The sequence below is a fragment of the Pristiophorus japonicus genome, chromosome 5, assembly GCF_044704955.1.
Source record: "Pristiophorus japonicus isolate sPriJap1 chromosome 5, sPriJap1.hap1, whole genome shotgun sequence".
Taxonomy (NCBI): domain Eukaryota; kingdom Metazoa; phylum Chordata; class Chondrichthyes; family Pristiophoridae; genus Pristiophorus; species Pristiophorus japonicus.
The window spans coordinates 176568686-176588809 of record NC_091981.1 but is presented as its reverse complement, the minus strand read 5'-3'; the positions used below and the strand labels follow the sequence as shown (position 1 = coordinate 176588809).

The following is a 20124-nucleotide window of genomic DNA, read 5'->3' as shown; positions in this document are numbered from 1 at the left end:
TTTAGAGTTGCATTATCACCAAACAATTCTAGGTGCAGAAGAATTTTGCCAGAATACATGGTATGGAAAAACAGAACCAATTGTTGTTTTTTCCATACCTTTTACCATCTCTGCCATGAAGGTGGCGAAATAAACTAGTCCCTTTGCGTATTCCATTCTACATGCAAGCAGTTCTTAAGGATGAGGGATTTCATTTGTGTGAAGAGACTAGAGAAGCTGGGATTGTTCTGTTTAGAGCAGAGAGGTTAAGGGGAGATTTAATAGAGGTGTTCAAAATTATGAGGCGTTTTGTTAGAGTAGACAAGGAGAAACTGTTTCCACTGGCAGGAGGGTCAGTAACCAAAAAACATAGATTTAAGATATTTTAATATCAAAAGAGATTTTTTTTAACACAGTTTTATGATCTTGAATGCGCTGCCTGAAAGGGTGGTGGAAGCAGATTCAATAGTAACTTTCAAAAGGGAATTGGATAAGTACTTGAAACAGAAAATTTGCGTAGCTATGGGGAAAGAGCAGGACAGTGGGACTAATTGGATAGCTCTTTCAAAGAGCCAGCAAAGACATGATGGGCCAAATGGCCTCCTTCTGCACTATACGATACTATGAACATATTTCCGAAATAGATTTCTGTAATTTTCAGAAATTAGTATTCTTTAGTAAAGATAGACAAATATATGAAATCAAATAATGCTTTTAATTCGTTAATATTCTCTCCTCTTTACAATTGTTGGTTTTTCCATACCACGTTAGTTAGAATTAGATGAAGTCCTTACTACTAGGGGGATCAAGGGGTATGGCGAGAAAGCAGGAATGGGGTACTGAAGTTGCATGTTCAGCCATGAACTCATTGAATGGCGTTGCAGGCTAGAAGGGCCGAATGGCCTACTCTGCACCTATTTTCTATGTTTCTATGTACCACCTCTGTCAAGTGGGTGGGGAAATAAACCGTTCCCAGCCCTTTGCGTATTCCATTCTACACCAAGCACTCATAATTACCCGAGAATGGCTCAGACTTACTTTCCCATTTCATTCCTGTCCCTCCCTGTGAGGCCACTGCAGCACAGTACAATTGGAAAATCTTGAGCATTGAACTGTGCTTTCCCTTGCTGTGCTGCACATTGTAAGAGCTACAGTACACTATTCATATGCTAATTGTAGCCTGTTTCTTAAAATTAATTCTTGGACTTTACAGAGTAATTTTTTTTCTGGGCTTAGCACTCATATCCTGGGCACAACTTAAAAGAAAGTTGGGTGCTAACACATGGAACCCCTTTAGGCTGCTTTCTTTTCTGTTTCCAAATTTAGCACCTGCACTTTTTTTACACTCTTGGGGGCATTTCTTATTTCGAGGTGTTTATTAGGATAAACATAAGAACATAAGAAATAAGAGCAGGGGTAGGCCTAAAAGGCCCCTCGATCCTGCTCCGCCATTTAATATGATCATGGCTGATCTGATCATGGACTCAGGTCCACTTCCCTGCCCACTCCCCATAACCCCTTATTCCCTTATTGATTAAGAAACTGTCTATCTCTGTGTTAAATTTATTCAATGTCCTGGCTTCCACAGCTCTCTGAGGCAGCGAATTCCACAGATTAACAATCTTCTGAGAGAAGAAATTCCTCCTCACCTCAGTTTTAAATGGGCGGCCCCTTATTCTAAGATTATGCCCCCTAGTTCTAGTCTCCCCTATCAGTGGAAACAACTTCTCTGCATCCACCTTGTCAAGCCCCCTCATAATCTTATACGTTTCGATAAGATCACCTCTCATTCTTCTGAATTCCAATGAGTAGAAGCCCAACCTCCTCAACCTTTCCTCATAAGTCAACCCCCTCATCCCTGGAATCAACCTAGTGAATCTTCTCTGAACTGCCTCCAAAGCAAGTATATCCTTTCTTAAATATGGAAACCAAACTGTACGCAGTTTTCCAGGTGTGGCCTCACCAATACCCTGTATAACTGTAGCAAGACTTCTCTGCTTTTATACTCCATCCCCTTTGCAATAAAGGCCAAGATCCCATTGGCCTTCCTGATCACTTGTTGTACCTGCATATTATCCTTTTGGGTTTCATGCACGGTAGAAGAGGTGAGATGCACAGACAGTTTACAAGAAGCACTGGACGTGGTCACACACCATCTGCACATTAGGTGAGAGGTAGCCTTTACGGTTACGGAACATCTCAGGATTGTTTTGCAGTGCCCACAAAGCCCTGCAGAGAGAAGAAAACGTACTCTTTTCTCATGGTGCAGAGAGCCTCAGTGACCTCCCGAATGCAGCAATGGACAGCGAATTGTGGAAGGTATTAGCTTTGTCTCCTACTGCAGACTGGAAGGATCCGCTGGCGAAGAAATGAGGGCCACGGTGACCTTGAGGGCTACTGGGAGAGCTGTGGTCACCCTTATCATAGACTGCAGGTCTGGTTGAAGGAGATGATATTTCTGTGACCACCTCCTTGCTGGAGCAGAGCCTCCTCGGTTGAGTGGATATAAGAGAAGTGCTCTCTGAAGACCCTAGGTGGGTAAGGCCTCCTGTTGAGAACCTTCATGGCCCTTCTCCCTGCATCTTCTCAGCCTCTGCTCCCTGTCCCTAAGTACGCGAGCGCGAGGGGGACTGACAGTTGAGCCCCCATGACAGTGGGCAAGTGTTGTGAGCAGAAGCCTTTAAAGAAGAATGAAGGTGTTCTCCACTTGCCCCAGCACTCCCTGTTACCTTAGAAGGAGCAGCTGGAGTTGCGGAAAGTTCCACAGAGCCATTCAAACTGAAGCAACATGTCAGCGGCAAGTAGTTGCTAATGATCCCTTTAAATATCACTGCTAGAGCCTCTTTCCTGCTTGTCAACTGGTTGCAGTTAAGGCATGCCGGTAAGTGTAGCGGCAAAATTAAAAATGGCAGATCGGGCGTCAAGTGAGCATCACACACTCACTGATGTCACGATCTGCATAATCTCCATAATTTTTGCGATTGCGAACATCGGCAGCACTGCCGCCCAGCCGAAAATCGCGGCAGCCACGGACCTGGTGGAAGTGCGGTGGCTGCCATTTTTTCCACGAATCTGGTGGCAATGGCCGGTGCTAAACCCCCAAATTTTTTGCCCCCTATTTGGTGGGGGAATCCAGAACAAGCAGGCATAATCTTAAAATTAGAGCTATTTCATTTAGGAATGAAATGAAGAAGCATTTTATCCCACACAAAGAGTAGTGGAAAACTGTAACTCTCTCCTCCCAAAAGGCTGTGGATACTGGATCAAATGAAATGTTCAAGACTGAGATCAGCTGTTGGCTCAGGGCATCAAGGGATGTGGAACAAAAGCAGGTAAATGGAGTTGAGGTGCAGATCAGCCATGATCTAATAGAATGGCAGAACAGGCTCGAGGGGCTGAATGGCCTACTCTTGTTCCTATGTAAAAGGGCGATGAATCGTGTTCATGGGAAGCACGATGCAACTGAATGGAGAAAACTCTATCTTAAAAGGTCAAATCATAACATTTACCTCTTTGTCAGTCATGTAATGGGCGGTGCAGGGAGCAGCGTGCGGCGGCCCAGCCCGGAAATTGGTGCAATCCCAGTCTGCAAAACCATCAGCAGGCCAGGGCCATCAGAGGGAGCAGCGTGCGGCAGCATACCACTGCAGGAGGGCGATGGTTGCGAAGTCAGGTCGCTGATTGAAGTGCGGGCAGGCACAGCAGGAGGTGCGAAGGAACGGCAAGAGTTTGTAGAAGGAAGTGACCGGGGCCCAGGAGAGGTGTGAGTCTGGGGCCCAGAAGAAACGAGGGTCTAGGGGCAGCACGGGCCAGCCTACACTGTGATATGTGTGCACACTAGGTCCGTGCAGCAGAGCTGGTCTCCAGTAGTCTTGGTTAACCCTTGCCACTGGACCAAGACCTGGCTCTGTCAAGCCTGTGTGGTGGCTGGTGTGCAACGGCCACCACACGTTAAAAAAATCCATGCACAGGCATCTTCCACCTTCCAAGATGTAGTTCAGGATCTGGAATATTAGGTCCGTCATTGAAACACCTGTGAACTCATTCCTTTTTGGCGTGGAAGCAAGTCATCCTCGTTTCGAGGGACTGCCTATGATGATGATGATGATGGGTGCAGGAATCCTAAAGGGGAGCATAATGTATCCATTATTTTAAAACTGTAGTTCTTGTCTGTCCGAGCACATTTCTTGCTACTATATTGGAATCCTAGTACCAGTGCCAGAAAGACCTCCTCCTGGTTCAGTCAAAAATGAATATTTCACATGTGCAGTCGCTGCTTCATGGACAAAGCATATGTTCTGTTTCCTTGCAGGCTATTTGTAAGGCTGCCAACTGGAATAATGTTTATTCATTTATGAAATATCATTACAATCTCTAACAATGTCAAGAGTAACTTTGATGCTACTATGCTCTCCTTTTATAATTCTTAGAACAATGGGCAGTTACTGTTGATACTGTTAAATTATTTTCTTGAACACATACAAGCTTTTCTTTGGGACCATGTTCAAACATTTAGTTCCATCATCCGGAGAAGAGAAAGAACATGACTATTGTTTCCTAATTGCTGCGCCCCTTCAACCCTGCCTCCTGACCAAGAGCATTTGTGAACAGACAGTAATGTGAATATGGGGAGGATATCTTGGGTGGGGAAAACGTTAGGTTCACTAAGCAAGGTTTCAAATGTTTGAAATAAGTCTTTCAGTAATTTGTGGCTGAGATAAAGTCCCCATTTTTGAAAAATAAAACAGAAGGACAAGTTAAATGACTTTGCACTCCCACCCAAGTCTTCCTAGAGAGTTTATTTACTGATACCACAAGAAGACCTTCCATCACAATGATAGTTTATATTTGATCACATTTTAAGTTTCTCACCAAAGCAATGTCAAAGCTCCAGCTTTAGGGGCTCTAATTTAGGATTAATCCATCAGAGAGAAAACAGTATTAATAACAGACCTTCAGACCCACAGAAATTGAACAGAATAACCCAGCAAGTAAGAAGTATAAGACAAATAGAACCAAGTTCCCAGGGTTTAGCCTTGACTATAAACCTTTATGGCTTTAAGAAAGCTATTTATTTTTAGCATAATGGTATGGAATGCTGATCTAAGTTCTAGATCTTCAGATCCATCCTCCCTCTACAATACAACTTGACATAATCTTAGAGGATAACAAATGAAAAGATAAGCTATTTATCTCTAATAATGTTAATTTCTTAAATTAATGAACTTTCCACATGTTGAGTTTCATCTCTCCTTCCCCTCTGTTCCTTAATTATATGATTAATCACAGGAATCATCCTTCTTATTGCCTCATCCCCTCCCCTACTCACAAAACTCTTACCTCCTTGTCCCAGGGTAATGCATATGTGGTGAGGATGAAGAAAGTCCGAATCTTGAGGCTGATTTTGCAACAAGTGATGGACTATCAAGAAGATAGTATTAGAGAATGTGGGAATACTGGCCAAAAAAATTATAACAGAGGTTCAACAGACCAGATCAAGCCTCTCCAAGAAGCCACTTGCTAACATTTGTGAAATATTCATAAATAAAGGTGTCCTTTGTGACTCTATACTGCCTGCAGTCATGAAACTTACAAGAGTGTTACATTTTTCAGTACAGGGTCATTCCAGTCACCTAGGGTTTTGGGCATTAAAGGATATACTACATCCATTTGAATTAAAGAGATGATTGATGCACTGTTTTGGAAGGTTTGCAGGCTCATCCATTTCCGCAGATGTGAAGGTAAATATTTGGAGAGCCATTGCTGATTTCCACAAAGTCTTGGATGTGATCAAGAACACTTGTATGGATGCCCACAGGCCATTTAGTTATCTACATTATTTGCAAAGGCTTTTAGTCACTCAATGTGCAGGTGGTTTATGCTGCCCAAGGAAGGATCTTGTATTGTGAATGCCCAGTACTCAGTGCCAACATACAATTTCTGATATGTCAGTCTTTTCTAACTGAGGCATTTGAATGAACTGTTTCTATATAAAGGAAATTTTAATTTTCAGCGTCAAGAGTTTAAAAGTGGTACAGGTAGAATTGTCCAAAATAGGAAGCGGTGGAAGAGAATGTGCTCACATATAGCATAGCCAACTCTTATACTAAAATAAATTGGAGCTTAGGGAATTACTAGCTTGTCTTGAGAAGAATCGTGCAGCTCCTTTCAACCATAGTTGTGGATGACAGCATGGAGTCTGTCTGAAAAGTTCAAGGCTGTCACTGGTAATGCCAAAGACAATTTCTGATGAAGTGAGCAAAGACAGGTCACATTGGTCTTCGATTCTTACGCTGATCTTTGTGAAGAAACACAAAACAAAACAGAAGAGCATTTATGCATCAGACTTTTTAAAGTTTATGTAGCAACTGAGTACAGCAGCCTTAACAGAACCGGTATTAACATCTTTGCAGTTTCACTGATGATGTGTAGCTGAGATGAGTTGTCTTGAACAGGTTATGTTTGAAATGTTTTATATGCTGTTTAATGCTTGATATATGATTAATTGCTTAGGATGTGTGGTATGTTTTGCAGAGAAGCTTGTAATAGTTCAATACTTTTTGATATAGTTACAACAGCATGCATGTTTTATTACACACTGTTGTAGCACTGCTTTAGCTGACTTGGTGACAGAGTGACAGCTAGAGTTATGATACAGATAGTATTGAGGCTTTTCTGATTAAATGAACATTGTCAGTTGCCAAAGTAAAAATAATTCAATTAAGTGGGCATGGCAACATTTATTATATATATTTTGTTATTCAGTGGCCAAAAAGCACTGAAAACTATTAGTTTAATCTTTATTGGCTCAATATATAAACTGGGGCTTGTTTGTATCACTTCCTTGTTACACGTTTGGTAGTGTTTTGATAGTATACTGATTCAGTCGGGCTTTGAATATTCGATTTAAATAGTTAGTGAAACGTTCAATAACGATTGGTTTGCACAGTACTAGATAATATAAAGGGCAAGCTAATGTGATCTGCCCTGTACCAAACTGTCATACCCTTCAGGTATTAATAAGGCTACTAACGAAAGACCAAAGGGAAGCTGCATATTGTATTTGATAGCAGATGCCATTTATACAGCAATTAGATTTTCTCATTTCTACTGAACAGTTCCAAAAGCCCCAGGGCATCCTGGAAATCTGCTTCCCTTTGCCATTCAGCTGTTACTGTCGCTAGGGATAAAACGTATTCCCTTGATGCACTGGGGCAACAAATCAGGTTAGTTGATTCATAAGTCCCAATTTATGATTAATTATTAATGTGTGTGAGGGCTGCAAGAAGACAGATGTTATCCAACTATTTGTTTTAAATGGGAAGTGTTTTATGTCTGTGTGACTGAATGTGGCAAAATACAACTTGTAACATATTTATTCACGATATGGGAGGTGGCATCTTGGCGTTTTTCTCTTTGCTGGCTGAATTCACAGGACAGGCTTCCTGTAAAAAATTTTCCCAGGTTGATAGGTTAGTCAGTGTACTTTGTTTCGAAATTCTGCAATCAAGTGCTTAGAACAACACGTCCTGCCTGGAAACATTCCTACTGGGAAACCTGGTCATACTTATAAGATACTTATAAGAAACGTATAAGATTATGAGGGAGCTTGACAAGGTGGATGCAAAGAGGATGTTTCCAGTGATAGGGGAGACTAGAACTAGAGGGCATGATCTTAGGATAAGGGGCCACCCATTTAAAAGTGATGAGGAAAAATGTCTTCTCTCAGAGGGTTGTAAATCTGTGGAATTCGCTGCCTCAGGGAGCTGTGGAAGCTGGGACATTGAAGAAATTTAAGACAAACAGACAGTTTCTTAAACGATAAAGGGATAAGGGGTTATGGGTAGCGGGCGGGGAAGTGGAGCTGAGTCCATGATCATGATCTTATTGAACGGCAGAGCAAGCTCGAGGGGCCGTATGGCCTACTCCTGTTCCTATTTCTTATGTTCTTATGTACTTAACAGTGGGTAAATAGAAAGAAGACAAAATATCATTGCCCACTGTATATAAAAAAATTGCAATATTAAAAGTTTAGTTTCTCCACAGCATGGCTGTGTTGATCATCTGTTTTATACACACTGGGAGTGCCACAAATCTGAGCACCTATGTGTTTATCCCGGACTTACTTTGTCATTAATTGATATTAGTAACTCAGGTTCTGAATAACAGTGTGGGTAAACTTAGAATCATAGATCATAGAATCATACAGCACAGAAGGAGGCCATTTGCCCCATCGTCTCACTCCACTGCTTTTTCCCCATAACCCTGAAAATGTTTTCTCTTCAAGTATGTATCCAATTCCCTTTTGAAAATTACTATTGAATCTGGTTTCACCATCCTTTCAGGCTATGCATCCCAGATCATAACAACTCGCTGCATTTAAAAAATTCTCATCTCCCCTTTGATTCATTTCCCAATCACCTTAAATCTGTGTCCTATGGTTACCGACCCTCCTGCCAGTAGAAAGAGTTTCTCCTTATTTATTCTTCGTAATTTTAAACACCTCTATTAAATCTCCTAAACCTTCTCTGCCTAAAGAGAACATTCTCAGCTTCTCCCGTCTCTCCACGTAACTGACATCTCCTTGTATTTAAGATTTCAGATACCAAACTATAGTTAATTTGATCTCAGCAACACAGAATTTCAGCACCAGGCATGTTAGATTGTGAGCAAACAATTGAAATGGATAATGTTTCAAAATCCAAACACTCTCTGCAGTGTAGTTCAGAAACTGATCTTGCAGCAAATAAGTAAACAGAGCTTGAAATGCTTTATGGAGAGTAATCAAATACTTACGTTACTTGAGTGCGGAAGAGTAGTTCATGCTGGAGATGCACAGGTTTTCCACAAAAGTGAAATCTAATCTCTCAATTGGCAGTGAGGACTTTATCCATACTGGAAATCTATATTTAACATTCAGAAGCTTTTGGGCTGTGTACTGGCTATATCATTTACAGTTGATTATCCTAATAACCTTAGTGCAATGACATCACAACTATTAATCCTAACTTTATTATAAACCAGTTAAGGTAAAATATTTCTCAAACACCTGCTGTTGGCATGAAAAAAGGATCTAAAACTGAATTTAAACACTCCATAAAATTACTATAAAATCTCTAATATTAAAAATGGTCCATCAGATCAGAGGTGTCACACTGCAGACATCACTGTTACAGATGCAAAACAATTTTTTTAAAGAGAAAAGTAAGCTAGTTACTTAATGTAGGATGTTTTTTACCTGGATAGAAAGCTGATGGAACACAAACATGACTTTCTGTAACATTTTGTATATCAACTTTTATAATGAAAACTTCTTATTTAAATATTTATAATGAGATTCTGTTTTTAGAAGAGGGTAAACATATTTCACAATGATCATCATGGTTTGTTGACAAACCAATTGACATATTCAAATACATTTTGAAAAAATCATCATCTGCAATTTTTATAAGAACATAAGCATTAGGAGCAGGAGCATGCCTTATAGCCCTTCAAGCCTGCTCCTCCATTAAATAAGATCATGGCTGATCTTTGACCTCCACTTCACTTTCCTGCCCAATCCCCAAATCCCTTGATTCCCCTAGAGTCCAAAAATCTATCTATCTCAGCATTGAGGAGGAGTGTGAAATATTAGATGACATAGTGAGAGAGGAAGTATTAAAGGGTTTAGCTGCTTTGAAAATGGATAAATCCTCAGGCCTGGATGATATGTATCCAAGGCTATTAAGAGAAGCAAAAGAGGAAATAGCAGAGGCTCTGACCATCATTTTCCAATCCTCTCTGGCTACAGGTATGGTGCCAGAGGACTGGAGGACTGCTAATGTTGTACTTTTGTTTGCAAAGGGAGAAAGGGATAGACTGAGTAATTACAGGCCAGTCAGCCTAACCTCAGTGGTGGGAAAATTATTGGGAAAAATTCTGAAGGGCAGGATAAATCTTCATTTAGAAAGACACGGATTAATCAAGGATAATCAGCATGGATTTGTTAAGGGAAGGTCGTGTCTGACTCACTTGATTGAATTTTTTGAGGAGGTAACAAGGAGGGTCAATGAGGGTAGTGCATTTAATGTAGTGTATATGGATTTTAGCAAGGCTAAGGTCCCACATGGTCGACTGGTCACAAAAGTAAAAGCCCATGGGATCCAAAACAAAGTGGCAAGTTGGATCCAAAATTGGCCCAGAGGCAGGAAACAAAGGGTAATGGTTGATGGGTGTTTTTGTGACTGGAAGGCTGCTTCCAGTACTAGTTCCCTTGCTTTTTGTGGTATATGTCAATTATTTAGACTTTAATATATGGGGTATGATTAAGAAGTTTTCAGATAGTACAAAACTGGCTGTGTAGTTGATAATGAAGAAGAAAGCTATAGACTGCAGGAAGATAGCAATGAACTGGTCAGGTGGGCAGAACAGTGGCAAATGGAATTCAATCTGGAGAAGTGTGAGGTAATGCATTTGGTAAAGGAATACACATTAAATGGTAGGACACTGGGAAATGTAGAGGAACAAAGGGACCTTGGAGTGCATGTCCACAGATTCCTGAAGGTAGCAGGCCAGGTAGATAAGGTGGTTAAGAAGGCATATGGAATACTTGCCTTTATTAGCTAAGGCATAGAATACAAGACCAGGGAGGTTATGTTTGAACTGTATAAAATACTAGTTAGACCACAGCTAGAGTACAGCGTGCAGTTCTGGTGAACACATTACAGGAAAGATGTGATTGCACTAGAGAGGGTACAGATGAGATTTACGAGGATATTGCCTGGACTGGAGAATATTAGCTATGAGGACAGATTGGATAGGCTGGGTTTGTTTTCTTTGGAACAGAGGAGGCTAAGGGGACACCTTATTGAGGTGTATAAAATTATGAGGGGCTTAGATAGAGTGGATAGGAAGGACCTATTTCTTTTAGCAGGAGGGTCAACAACCAGGGGGCATAGATTTAAAGTAATTGGTAGGAGTTTAAGAGGGATTTGAGGGGGAAATTTTTCATCCAGAGGCTGGTGGGGGTCTGGAATTCACTGCCTGAAAGAGTGGTAGAGGCAGATACGCTCACCACATTCAAAAAGCACTTGGATGTTCACTTGAAGTGCCGTAACCTACAAGGCTATGGACCAAGAGCTGGAAAGTGGGATTAGGCTGGATAGCTCTTTGTTGGCCAGCATGGACACGATGGGCCAAAATAGCCTCCTTCCATGGTGTAAATTTCTATGATTCTATGAATGTACTCAATGACTCAGCATCCACAGCCTTTTGGGGTAGAGAATTCCAAAGATTCACAACCCTCTGAGCGAAAAAAATTCCTCCTCATCTCAGTCTTAAATGGCCGACTCCTTATCATGAGACTATGCCCCCTAATTCTAGACTCTCCAGCCAGGGTAAACAACCTCACAGCATCTACCCTGTCAATCCCCCTCAGAATCTTAGGTGCATACATTACAAGGCCCAATCTACTCAATCTCTCATAGGGCAACCCTCTCATCCCAGGGATCAATCTAGTGAACCTTCATTGCACTGCCTGTAAGACATGTGTGTCCTTCCTCAGATAAGGTGACTAAAGCTGTGCACAGTACTCCAGGTGTGGTCTCACCAAAGCCTAGTACAATTGTAGTAAGACTTCCTTTATCCTGTACTCCAATCCCCTTGCCAACATGCCATTGCCTTCCTAATTGCTTGCTATACCTGCATGCTACCTTTCTGTGTTACCTGTACGAGGACAACTAAATCTCTCTGCATACCAACATTTAATAGTTTCTCACCATTTAAAAAATATTCTGTTTTTCTATTCTTCCGACCAAAGGTTAATAACCTCACATGTCCCCACATAATACTCCATCTGCCACCTTATTGCCAATTCACTTAACCTGCCTATGGGCTAGATTTTACACTTTTGTGCAGATCGCCCAAAAATGGGCGTTATTTCTGGCGTGATCGGTAAAAATGGGTTTTCAGATCGCCGGCTTGTCGCCCATTCTCAAAGCCCCTAGTCTCCATTTTTGAAATTGGGTGTTACCGCGAGCGATATGAAATGGGCATTAGCGTTAAATCTCTCTGACCTTCTGCCACAAAGTGTCGCCATCCTTAGCAATGGCATGGCTACGCTCGATTCCCGCGATTCAGGAGATCAAGGGTCATCATGACATGCGCATAACAGGAGACCGACAGAGAGAGAGGGAGCTAAGAGGGAGTGAAGGCATGTGTGGGTTCGGTGTGGCTGCTTTTGGAGGAAGGAGGGAGAACATAAGAACATAAGGATTAGGAACAGGAGTAGGCCATCTAGCCCCTCGAGCCTGCTCTGCCATTCAGCAAGATCATGGCTGATCTGGCCGTGGACTCAGCTCCACTTACCCGCCCGCTCCCCGTAACCCTTAATTCCCTTATTGGTTAAAAATCTATCTATCTGTGACTTGAATACATTCAATGAGCTAGCCTCAACTGCTTCCTTGGGCAGAGAATTCCACAGATTCACAACCCTCTGGGAGAAGAAATTCCTTCTCAACTCGATTTGAAATTGGCTCCCCGTATTTTGAGGCTGTGCCCCCTAGTTCTAGTCTCCCCGACCAGTGGAAACAACCTCTCTGCCTCTATCTTGTCTATCCCTTTCATTATTTTAAATGTTTCTATAAGATCACCCCTCATCCTTCTGAACTCCAACGAGTAAAGACCCAGTCTACTCTATCATCATAAGGTAACCCCCTCATCTCTGGAATCAGCCTAGTGAATCGTCTCTGTATCCACTCCAAAGCTAGTATATCCTTCCTTAAGTAAGGTGACCAAAACTGCACGCAGTACTCTAGGTGCGGCCTCACCAATACCCTATACAGTTGCAGCAGGACCTCCCTGCTTTTGTACTCCATCCCTCTCGCAATGAAGGCCAACATTCCATTCGCCTTTCTGATTACCTGCTGCACCTGCAAACTAACTTTTTGGGGTTCATGCACAAGGACCCCCAGGTCCCTCTGCACTGCAGCATGTTGTAATTTCTCCCCATTCAAATAATATTCCCTTTTACTGTTTTTTTCCCCACGGTGGATGACCTCACACTTTCCGACATTGTATTCCATCTGCCAAACCTTAGCCCATTTGCTTAACCTATCTAAATCTCTTTGCAGCCTCTCTGTGTCCTCTACACAACCCGCTTTCCCACTAATCTTTGTGTCATCTGCAAATTTTGTTACACTACACTCTGTCCCCTCTTCCAGGTCATCTATGTATATTGTAAACAGTTGTGGTCCCAGCACCGATCCCTGTAGCACACCACTAACCACCGATTTCCAACCTGAAAAGGACCCATTTATCCCGACTCTCTGCTTTCTGTTAGCCAGCCAATTCTCGATCCATGCTAATACATTTCCTCTGACTCCGCGTACCTTTATCTTCTGCAGTAACCTTTTGTGTGGCACCTTATCCAATGCCTTTTGGAAATCTAAATACACCACATCCATCGGTACACCTCTATCCACCATGCTCATTATATCCTCAAAGAATTCCAGTAAGTTAGTTAAACATGATTTCCCCTTCATGAATCCATGTTGTGTCTGCTTGATTGCACTATTCCTATCTAGATGACCCGCTATTTCTTCCTTAATGATAGCTTCAAGCATTTTCCCCACTACAGATGTTAAACTAAACGGCCTATAGTTACCTGCCTTTTGTCTGCCCCCTTTTTTAAACAGAGGCGTTACATTAGCTGCTTTCCAATCCGCTGGTACCTCCCCAGAGTCCAGAGAATTTTGGTAGATTATAACGAATGCATCTGCTATAACTTCTGCCATCTCTTTTAATACCCTGGGATGCATTTCATCAGGACCAGAAGACTTGTCTACCTTGAGTCCCATTAGCCTGTCCAGCACTACTCCCCCTAGTGATAGTGATTATCTCAAGGTCCTCCTTTCCCACATTCCCGTGACCAGCAATCTTTGGCATGGTTTTTGTGTCTTCCACTGTGAAGACTGAAGCAAAATACTTGTTTCAGGTCTCAGCCATTTCCATATTTCCCATTATTAAATCACCCTTTTCTCATCTTCTAAGGGACCAACATTTACTTTAGTCACTCTTTTCCGTTTTATGTATCGGTAAAAGCTTTTACTATCTGTTTTTATGTTTTGCGCAAGTTTACTTTCGTAATCTATCTTTCTTTTCTTTATTGCTTTCTTAGTCATTCTTTGCTGTCGCTTAAAATTTTCCCAATCTTCTAGTTTCTCACTAACCTTGGCCACCTTATACGCATTGGTTTTTAATTTGATACTCTCCTTTATTTCCTTGGTTATCCACGGCTGGTTATCCCTTCTCTTACCGCCCTTCTTTTTCACTGGCATATATTTTTGTTGAGCACTATGAAAGAGCTCCTTAAAAGTCCTCCACTGTTCCTCAATTGTGCCACCGGTTAGTCTGTGTTTCCAGTCTACTTTAGCCAACTCTGCCCTCATCCCACTGTAGTCCCCTTTGTTTAAGCATAGTACGCTCGTTTGAGACACTACTTCCTCACCCTCAATCTGTATTATAAATTCAACCATACTGTGATCACTCATTCCGAGAGGATCTTTTACTAGGAGATCGTTTATTATTCCTGTCTCATTACACAGGACCAGATCTAAGATAGCTTGCTTCCTTGTAGGTTCTGTAACATACTGTTCTAAGAAACAATCCCGTATGCATTCTATGAATTCCCGCTCAAGGCTACCCCATGCGATTTGATTTGACCAATCGATATGTAGGTTAAAATCCCGCATGATCACTAATGTTCCTTTTTCACATGCCTCCATTATTCATAGAAACATAGAAACATAGAAAATAGGTGCAGGAGCAGGCCATTCAGCCCTTCTAGCCTGCACCGCCATTCAATGAGTTCATGGCTGAACATGAAACTTCAGTACCCCCTTCCTGCTTTCTCGCCATAACCCTTGATCCCCCGAGTAGTAAGGACTTCATCTAACTCCCTTTTGAATATATTTAGTGAATTGGCCTCAACTACTTTCTGTGGTAGAGAATTCCACAGGTTCACCACTCTCTGGGTGAAGAAGTTTCTCCTCATCTCGGTCCTAAATGGCTTACCCCTTATCCTCAGACTGTGACCCCTGGTTCTGGACTTCCCCAACATTGGGAACATTCTTTCTGCATCTAACCTGTCTAAACCCGTCAGAATTTTAAACGTTTCTATGAGGTCCCCTCTCATTCTTCTGAACTCCAGTGAATACAATCCCAATTGATCCAATCTTTCTTGATAGGTCAGTCCCGCCATCCCGGGAATCAGTCTGGTGAACCTTCGCTGCACTCCCTCAATAGCAAGAATGTCCTTCCTCAAGTTAGGAGACCAAAACTGTACACAATACTCCAGGTGTGGCCTCACCAAGGCCCTGTACAACTGTAGCAACACCTCCCTGCCCCTGTATTCAAATCCCCTCGCTATGAAGGCCAACATGCCATTTGCTTTCTTAACCGCCTGCTGTACCTGCATGCCAACCTTCAATGACTGATGTACCATGACACCCAGGTCTCGTTGCACCTTCCCTTTTCCTAATCTGTCACCATTCAGATAATAGTCTGTCTCTCTGTTTTTACCACCAAAGTGGATAACCTCACATTTATCCACATTATACTTCATCTGCCATGCATTTGCCCACTCACCTAACCTATCCAAGTCACTCTGCAGCCTAATAGCATCCTCCTCGCAGCTCACACTGCCACCCAACTTAGTATCATCCGCAAATTTGGAGATACTGCATTTAATCCCCTCGACTAAATCATTAATGTACAATGTAAACAGCTGGGGCCCCAGCACAGAACCTTGCGGCACTCCACTAGTCACTGCCTGCCATTCTGAAAAGTACCCGTTTACTCCTACTCTTTGCTTCCTGTCTGACAACCAGTTCTCAATCCACGTCAGCACACTACCCCCAATCCCATGTGCTTTAACTTTGCACATTAATCTCTTGTGTGGGACCTTGTCGAAAGCCTTCTGAAAGTCCAAATATACCACATCAACTGGTTCTCCCTTGTCCACTTTACTGGAAACATCCTCAAAAAATTCCAGAAGATTTGTCAAGCATGATTTCCCTTTCACAAATCCATGCTGACTTGGACCTATCATGTCACCATTTTCCAGATGCACTGCTATGACATCCTTAATAATTGATTCCATCACTTTACCCACTACTGAGGTCAGGCTGACCGGTCTATAATTCCCTGTTTTCTCTCTCCCTCCTTTTTTAAAAAGTGGGGTTACATTGGCTACCCTCCACTCCATAGGAACTGATCCAGAGTCAATGGAATGTTGGAAAATGACTGTCAATGCATCCGCTATTTCCAAGGCCACCTCCTTAAGTACTCTAGGATGCAGTCCATCAGGCCCTGGGGATTTATCGGCCTTCAATCCCTTCAATTCCCTTTATTATTGTCCGCCCTACCGTGGAGTTATTATTTGGGGGCCTATAAACTACGCCCACCAGTGACTTTTCCCCTTACTATCTTTAATCTCCACCCACAATGATTCAACATTTTGTTCATTGTAGCCAATATCATCTCTCACAACTGCCCTGATATCATCCTTTATTAACAGAGCTACCCCACCTCCTTTCCCTTCTTGTCTATTTTTCCGAATTGTAAGATACCCCTGTATGTTTAATTCCCAGTCTTGGCCACCGTGCAACCACGTTTCTGTAATGGCCACCAAATCATACCCATTTGTAATGATTTGTGCCGTCAACTCATTTACTTTATTGCGAATGCTGCGTGCGTTTAGGTAGAGTGTTTTAATCCTAGTTTTTAAACCATGATTTTTAGTTTTGACCCCTCCTGCAGCCCCTTTATATTCATACATATTGTCCCTTCCTATCACCTTGTGGTTTTCACTTACCCCAGTGCTACTCTGCTCTGTTGCCTCCTGCCTTTTGCATTCTTTCTTGGGGTCCTGTTCATCTGAACTCTCACCCACTCTAACTAGCTCAGAGCCCTCTCCTGGGTTCCGAATACTCCTCGCATTGAGGTACCGAGCTGTCATGCTTGCCTTTTTATTACACTTTGACCCTTTAGAATTTTGCTGTACAGTGTCCCTTTTTGTTTTTGCCTTGGGTTTCTCTGCCCTCCACTTTTACTGATCTCCTTTCTGTCTTTTGCTTCTGTTTCCATTTTGTTTCCCTCTGTCTCCCTGCACTGGTTCCCATCCCCCTGCCATATTAGTTTAACCCCTCCCCTACAGCACTAGCAAACACTCCCCCTCATAGTGAACCTTAGCACATTACATACAAATCAGTCATTTTAATCTGTATTTCTTTTTTATTTATAAATGAATAATATTACTTTGCTGTTGCCATTTTATTAAATTATGAATTGCTAATTGTACAATTTTGAGTAAGAATTGTCATAGATCAATGATTTCCTGTAACTCAACTGAACAAGCAGCTTTCATAGCAAATGTACTCACTGCTATAAACAGTTTTGTGATATATATAAAATATTGGAGGCTTTTTAATTAAGTACCAATTCTATCATATTAACAATATTCATTTTTAGCTGTTGTAACCTTTATTTAGGAAGCTTATAAAATATAATTATAGGAAAATAAGATACAGGGTAACCTTCCTTAATTTACAGTGTTAAAATTAATGATTTTAAAAATTCTAATTTCTATGATCCATTATAATATCAGTGTAAATGTTTTGTTCAAATTTTGAGGAAATGGGAGAATGGAGAAAGTTACAGAAATCTGTATGTAATATGGTATCTGATTAACTTCTTACCTTGTCCTGCACAGCCGGAACCCCTGTGAAAGGTGTATTTCGAAAAGTCAGATCAGCATGCAGCACATCCCTCAGTTCTAGGAATCACTCACAGGTTATGCTTGGCTTGAGCACCGTCAACGGGCACACTCACTGTAAGTACTGATTTCTGGATGAAAAAAACTCTACTTAGGTTTGTAACCAGTACTGATAGATGTACATGGCAAGGGATATTAAGGCTCTAAAGATGGTGTTATTGGGGCTATTAGTTATGAAAAAATGCTCCAACATATAGGCTTATTTACTTTTGAGAACAACAGGTGTATGATTGAGGTTTTAAAATGATGAAGGGATTGGAGCAGAGCAGAATCAGTGTTCCTCCTCCATGTTGAACATCATTTGGAAGAAGCACTGAGGGTAGCAAGGGCACAGAATGTACTCTGGGTGGGGGACTTCAATGTCCATCACCAAGAGTGGCTCGGTAACACCACTACTGACCGAGCTGGCCGAGTCCTGAAGGACATAGCTGCCAGACTGGGCTTGTGGCAGGTGGTGAGAGAACAAACATGAGGGAAAAAACTACTTGACCTCGTTCTCACCAATCTACCTGTCAGGATGCATCTGTCCATGACAGCATTGGTAGCAGTGGCCACCACACAGTCGTTGTGAAGAAGTAGTCCTGTCTTCACACTGAGCACATCCACCACTGTGTTGTGTGGCACTACCACCATTCTAAATGGTATCAATTAAGAATAGATCTAGCAGCTTAAAACTGGGTATCCATGAGTCACTGTGGGCCGTCAGCAGCATAAGAATTGTATTCCACCGCAATCTGTAACCTCATGGTCTGGCATATCCCTCACTCTACCATTACCGTTAAGCCAGGGAACCAACCCTGGTTCAATGAGGAGTGTAGAAGAGTATGCCAGGAGCAGCACCAACCATACCTTAAAATGAAGTGGGGAAGCTGCAGCACAGGACTATATGCATACTAAACAACGGAAGCAGTGTGCTATAGACAGAGCTAAGGGATCCCACAACCAACAGATCAGATCAAAGCTCTGCAGTCCTGCCACATCCAGTCATGAATGGTGGTGGACAATGTAACAACTAATGGGAGGAGTAAGCTCCATGCATATCCCCATCATCAATGATGACGGAGCCCAGACGCAAAGTGCACAAGACAAGGCTGAAGCATTTGCAACCATCTTCAGCCAGAAGTGCTGAGTGGATGATCCATCTCGACCTCCTCCTGAGGTCCCCACCATCACAGAAGCGAGTCTTCAGACAATTTGATTCAGTCCACATGATATCAAGAAACAGCTGAGCACACTGGATACAGCAAAGGCTATGGGCCCAGACAACATCCCGGCCATCGTGCTGAAGACTAGTGCTCCAGAACTATCTGCATCTCTAGCCAAACTGTACAGGTACAACACTGGCAGATCCCCGACAATGTGGAAAACTGCCCAGGTATGTTCTGTCTACAAAAAGCAGGACAAATCCAATCCTGCCAATTATTGTCACATCAGTCTACTTCCAATCATAAGCAAAATGATGGAAGGTGTCATCGACAGTGTTATCAAGCGGCACTTACCAATAACCTGCTCGCTGATGCTCAGTTTGGGTTATGTCAGCACCACTCGGCTCCAGATTTCATAACAGCCCAGGTGCAAACATGGACAAAAGAGTTGAATTCCAGAGGTGAGGTAAGAGTGAAGGCAGCATTTGACTGAGTGTGACATCAAGGAGCCCTAGTAAATTGAAGACAATAGGAATCAGGATAAAAACTCTCCACTGGCTGGAGTCATACCTTGCACAAAGGAAGACGGTTGTGGTTGTTGGAAGCCAATCATCTCAACCCCAGGACATCGCTGCAGGAGTTCCTCAGGGCTGTGTCCTGGGCCCACCAATCTTCAGCTGCTTCATCAATGACCTTCCCTCCATCATAAGGTCAGAAGTGGGGATGTTTGCTGATGATTGCAGTGTTCAGTTCCATTCACAATTCCTCAAAAATTAGCAAGACCTGGACGACATTCTGGTTTGGGCTGATAAGTGACAAGTAACATTTGCACCACACAAGTGCCAGGAAATGTCTTATCTCCAACAAGAGACAATCTAACCACCGCCCCTTGACATTCAACAATATTACCATGGCTGAATCCCCCACCATCAACATCCTGAGGATCACCATTGACCAGAAACTTAACTGGATCAGACAGATAAATACTGTAGCTACAAGAGCAGGTCAGAGGCTGGGTATTCTGCAGTGAGTGTCTCATCTCATGACTCCTCAGAGTCTTTCCACCATCTCCAAGACACAAGTCAGGAGTGTGATGAAATACTCTCCACTTGCCTGGATGAGTGCAGCTCCAACAACACTCAAGAAGCTCGACATCATCCAGGGCAAAGCAGCCCACTTGATTGGCAC

The 20124-nt window shown here is 42.4% G+C and overlaps 1 protein-coding gene across 2 annotated transcripts in view; it reads left to right on the top strand.

Annotated features, from left to right (window-relative positions):
- Positions 1 to 20124, top strand: part of invs (inversin) — a 367882-nt gene that overhangs the window by 327504 nt on the left and 20254 nt on the right. For both annotated transcript variants that reach the window (XM_070881116.1, XM_070881115.1), the window contains one exon: positions 17729 to 17848. In XM_070881116.1, the coding sequence (XP_070737217.1) occupies positions 17729 to 17848 (120 nt within the window). The remainder of the gene's footprint in view (positions 1 to 17728; positions 17849 to 20124) is intronic.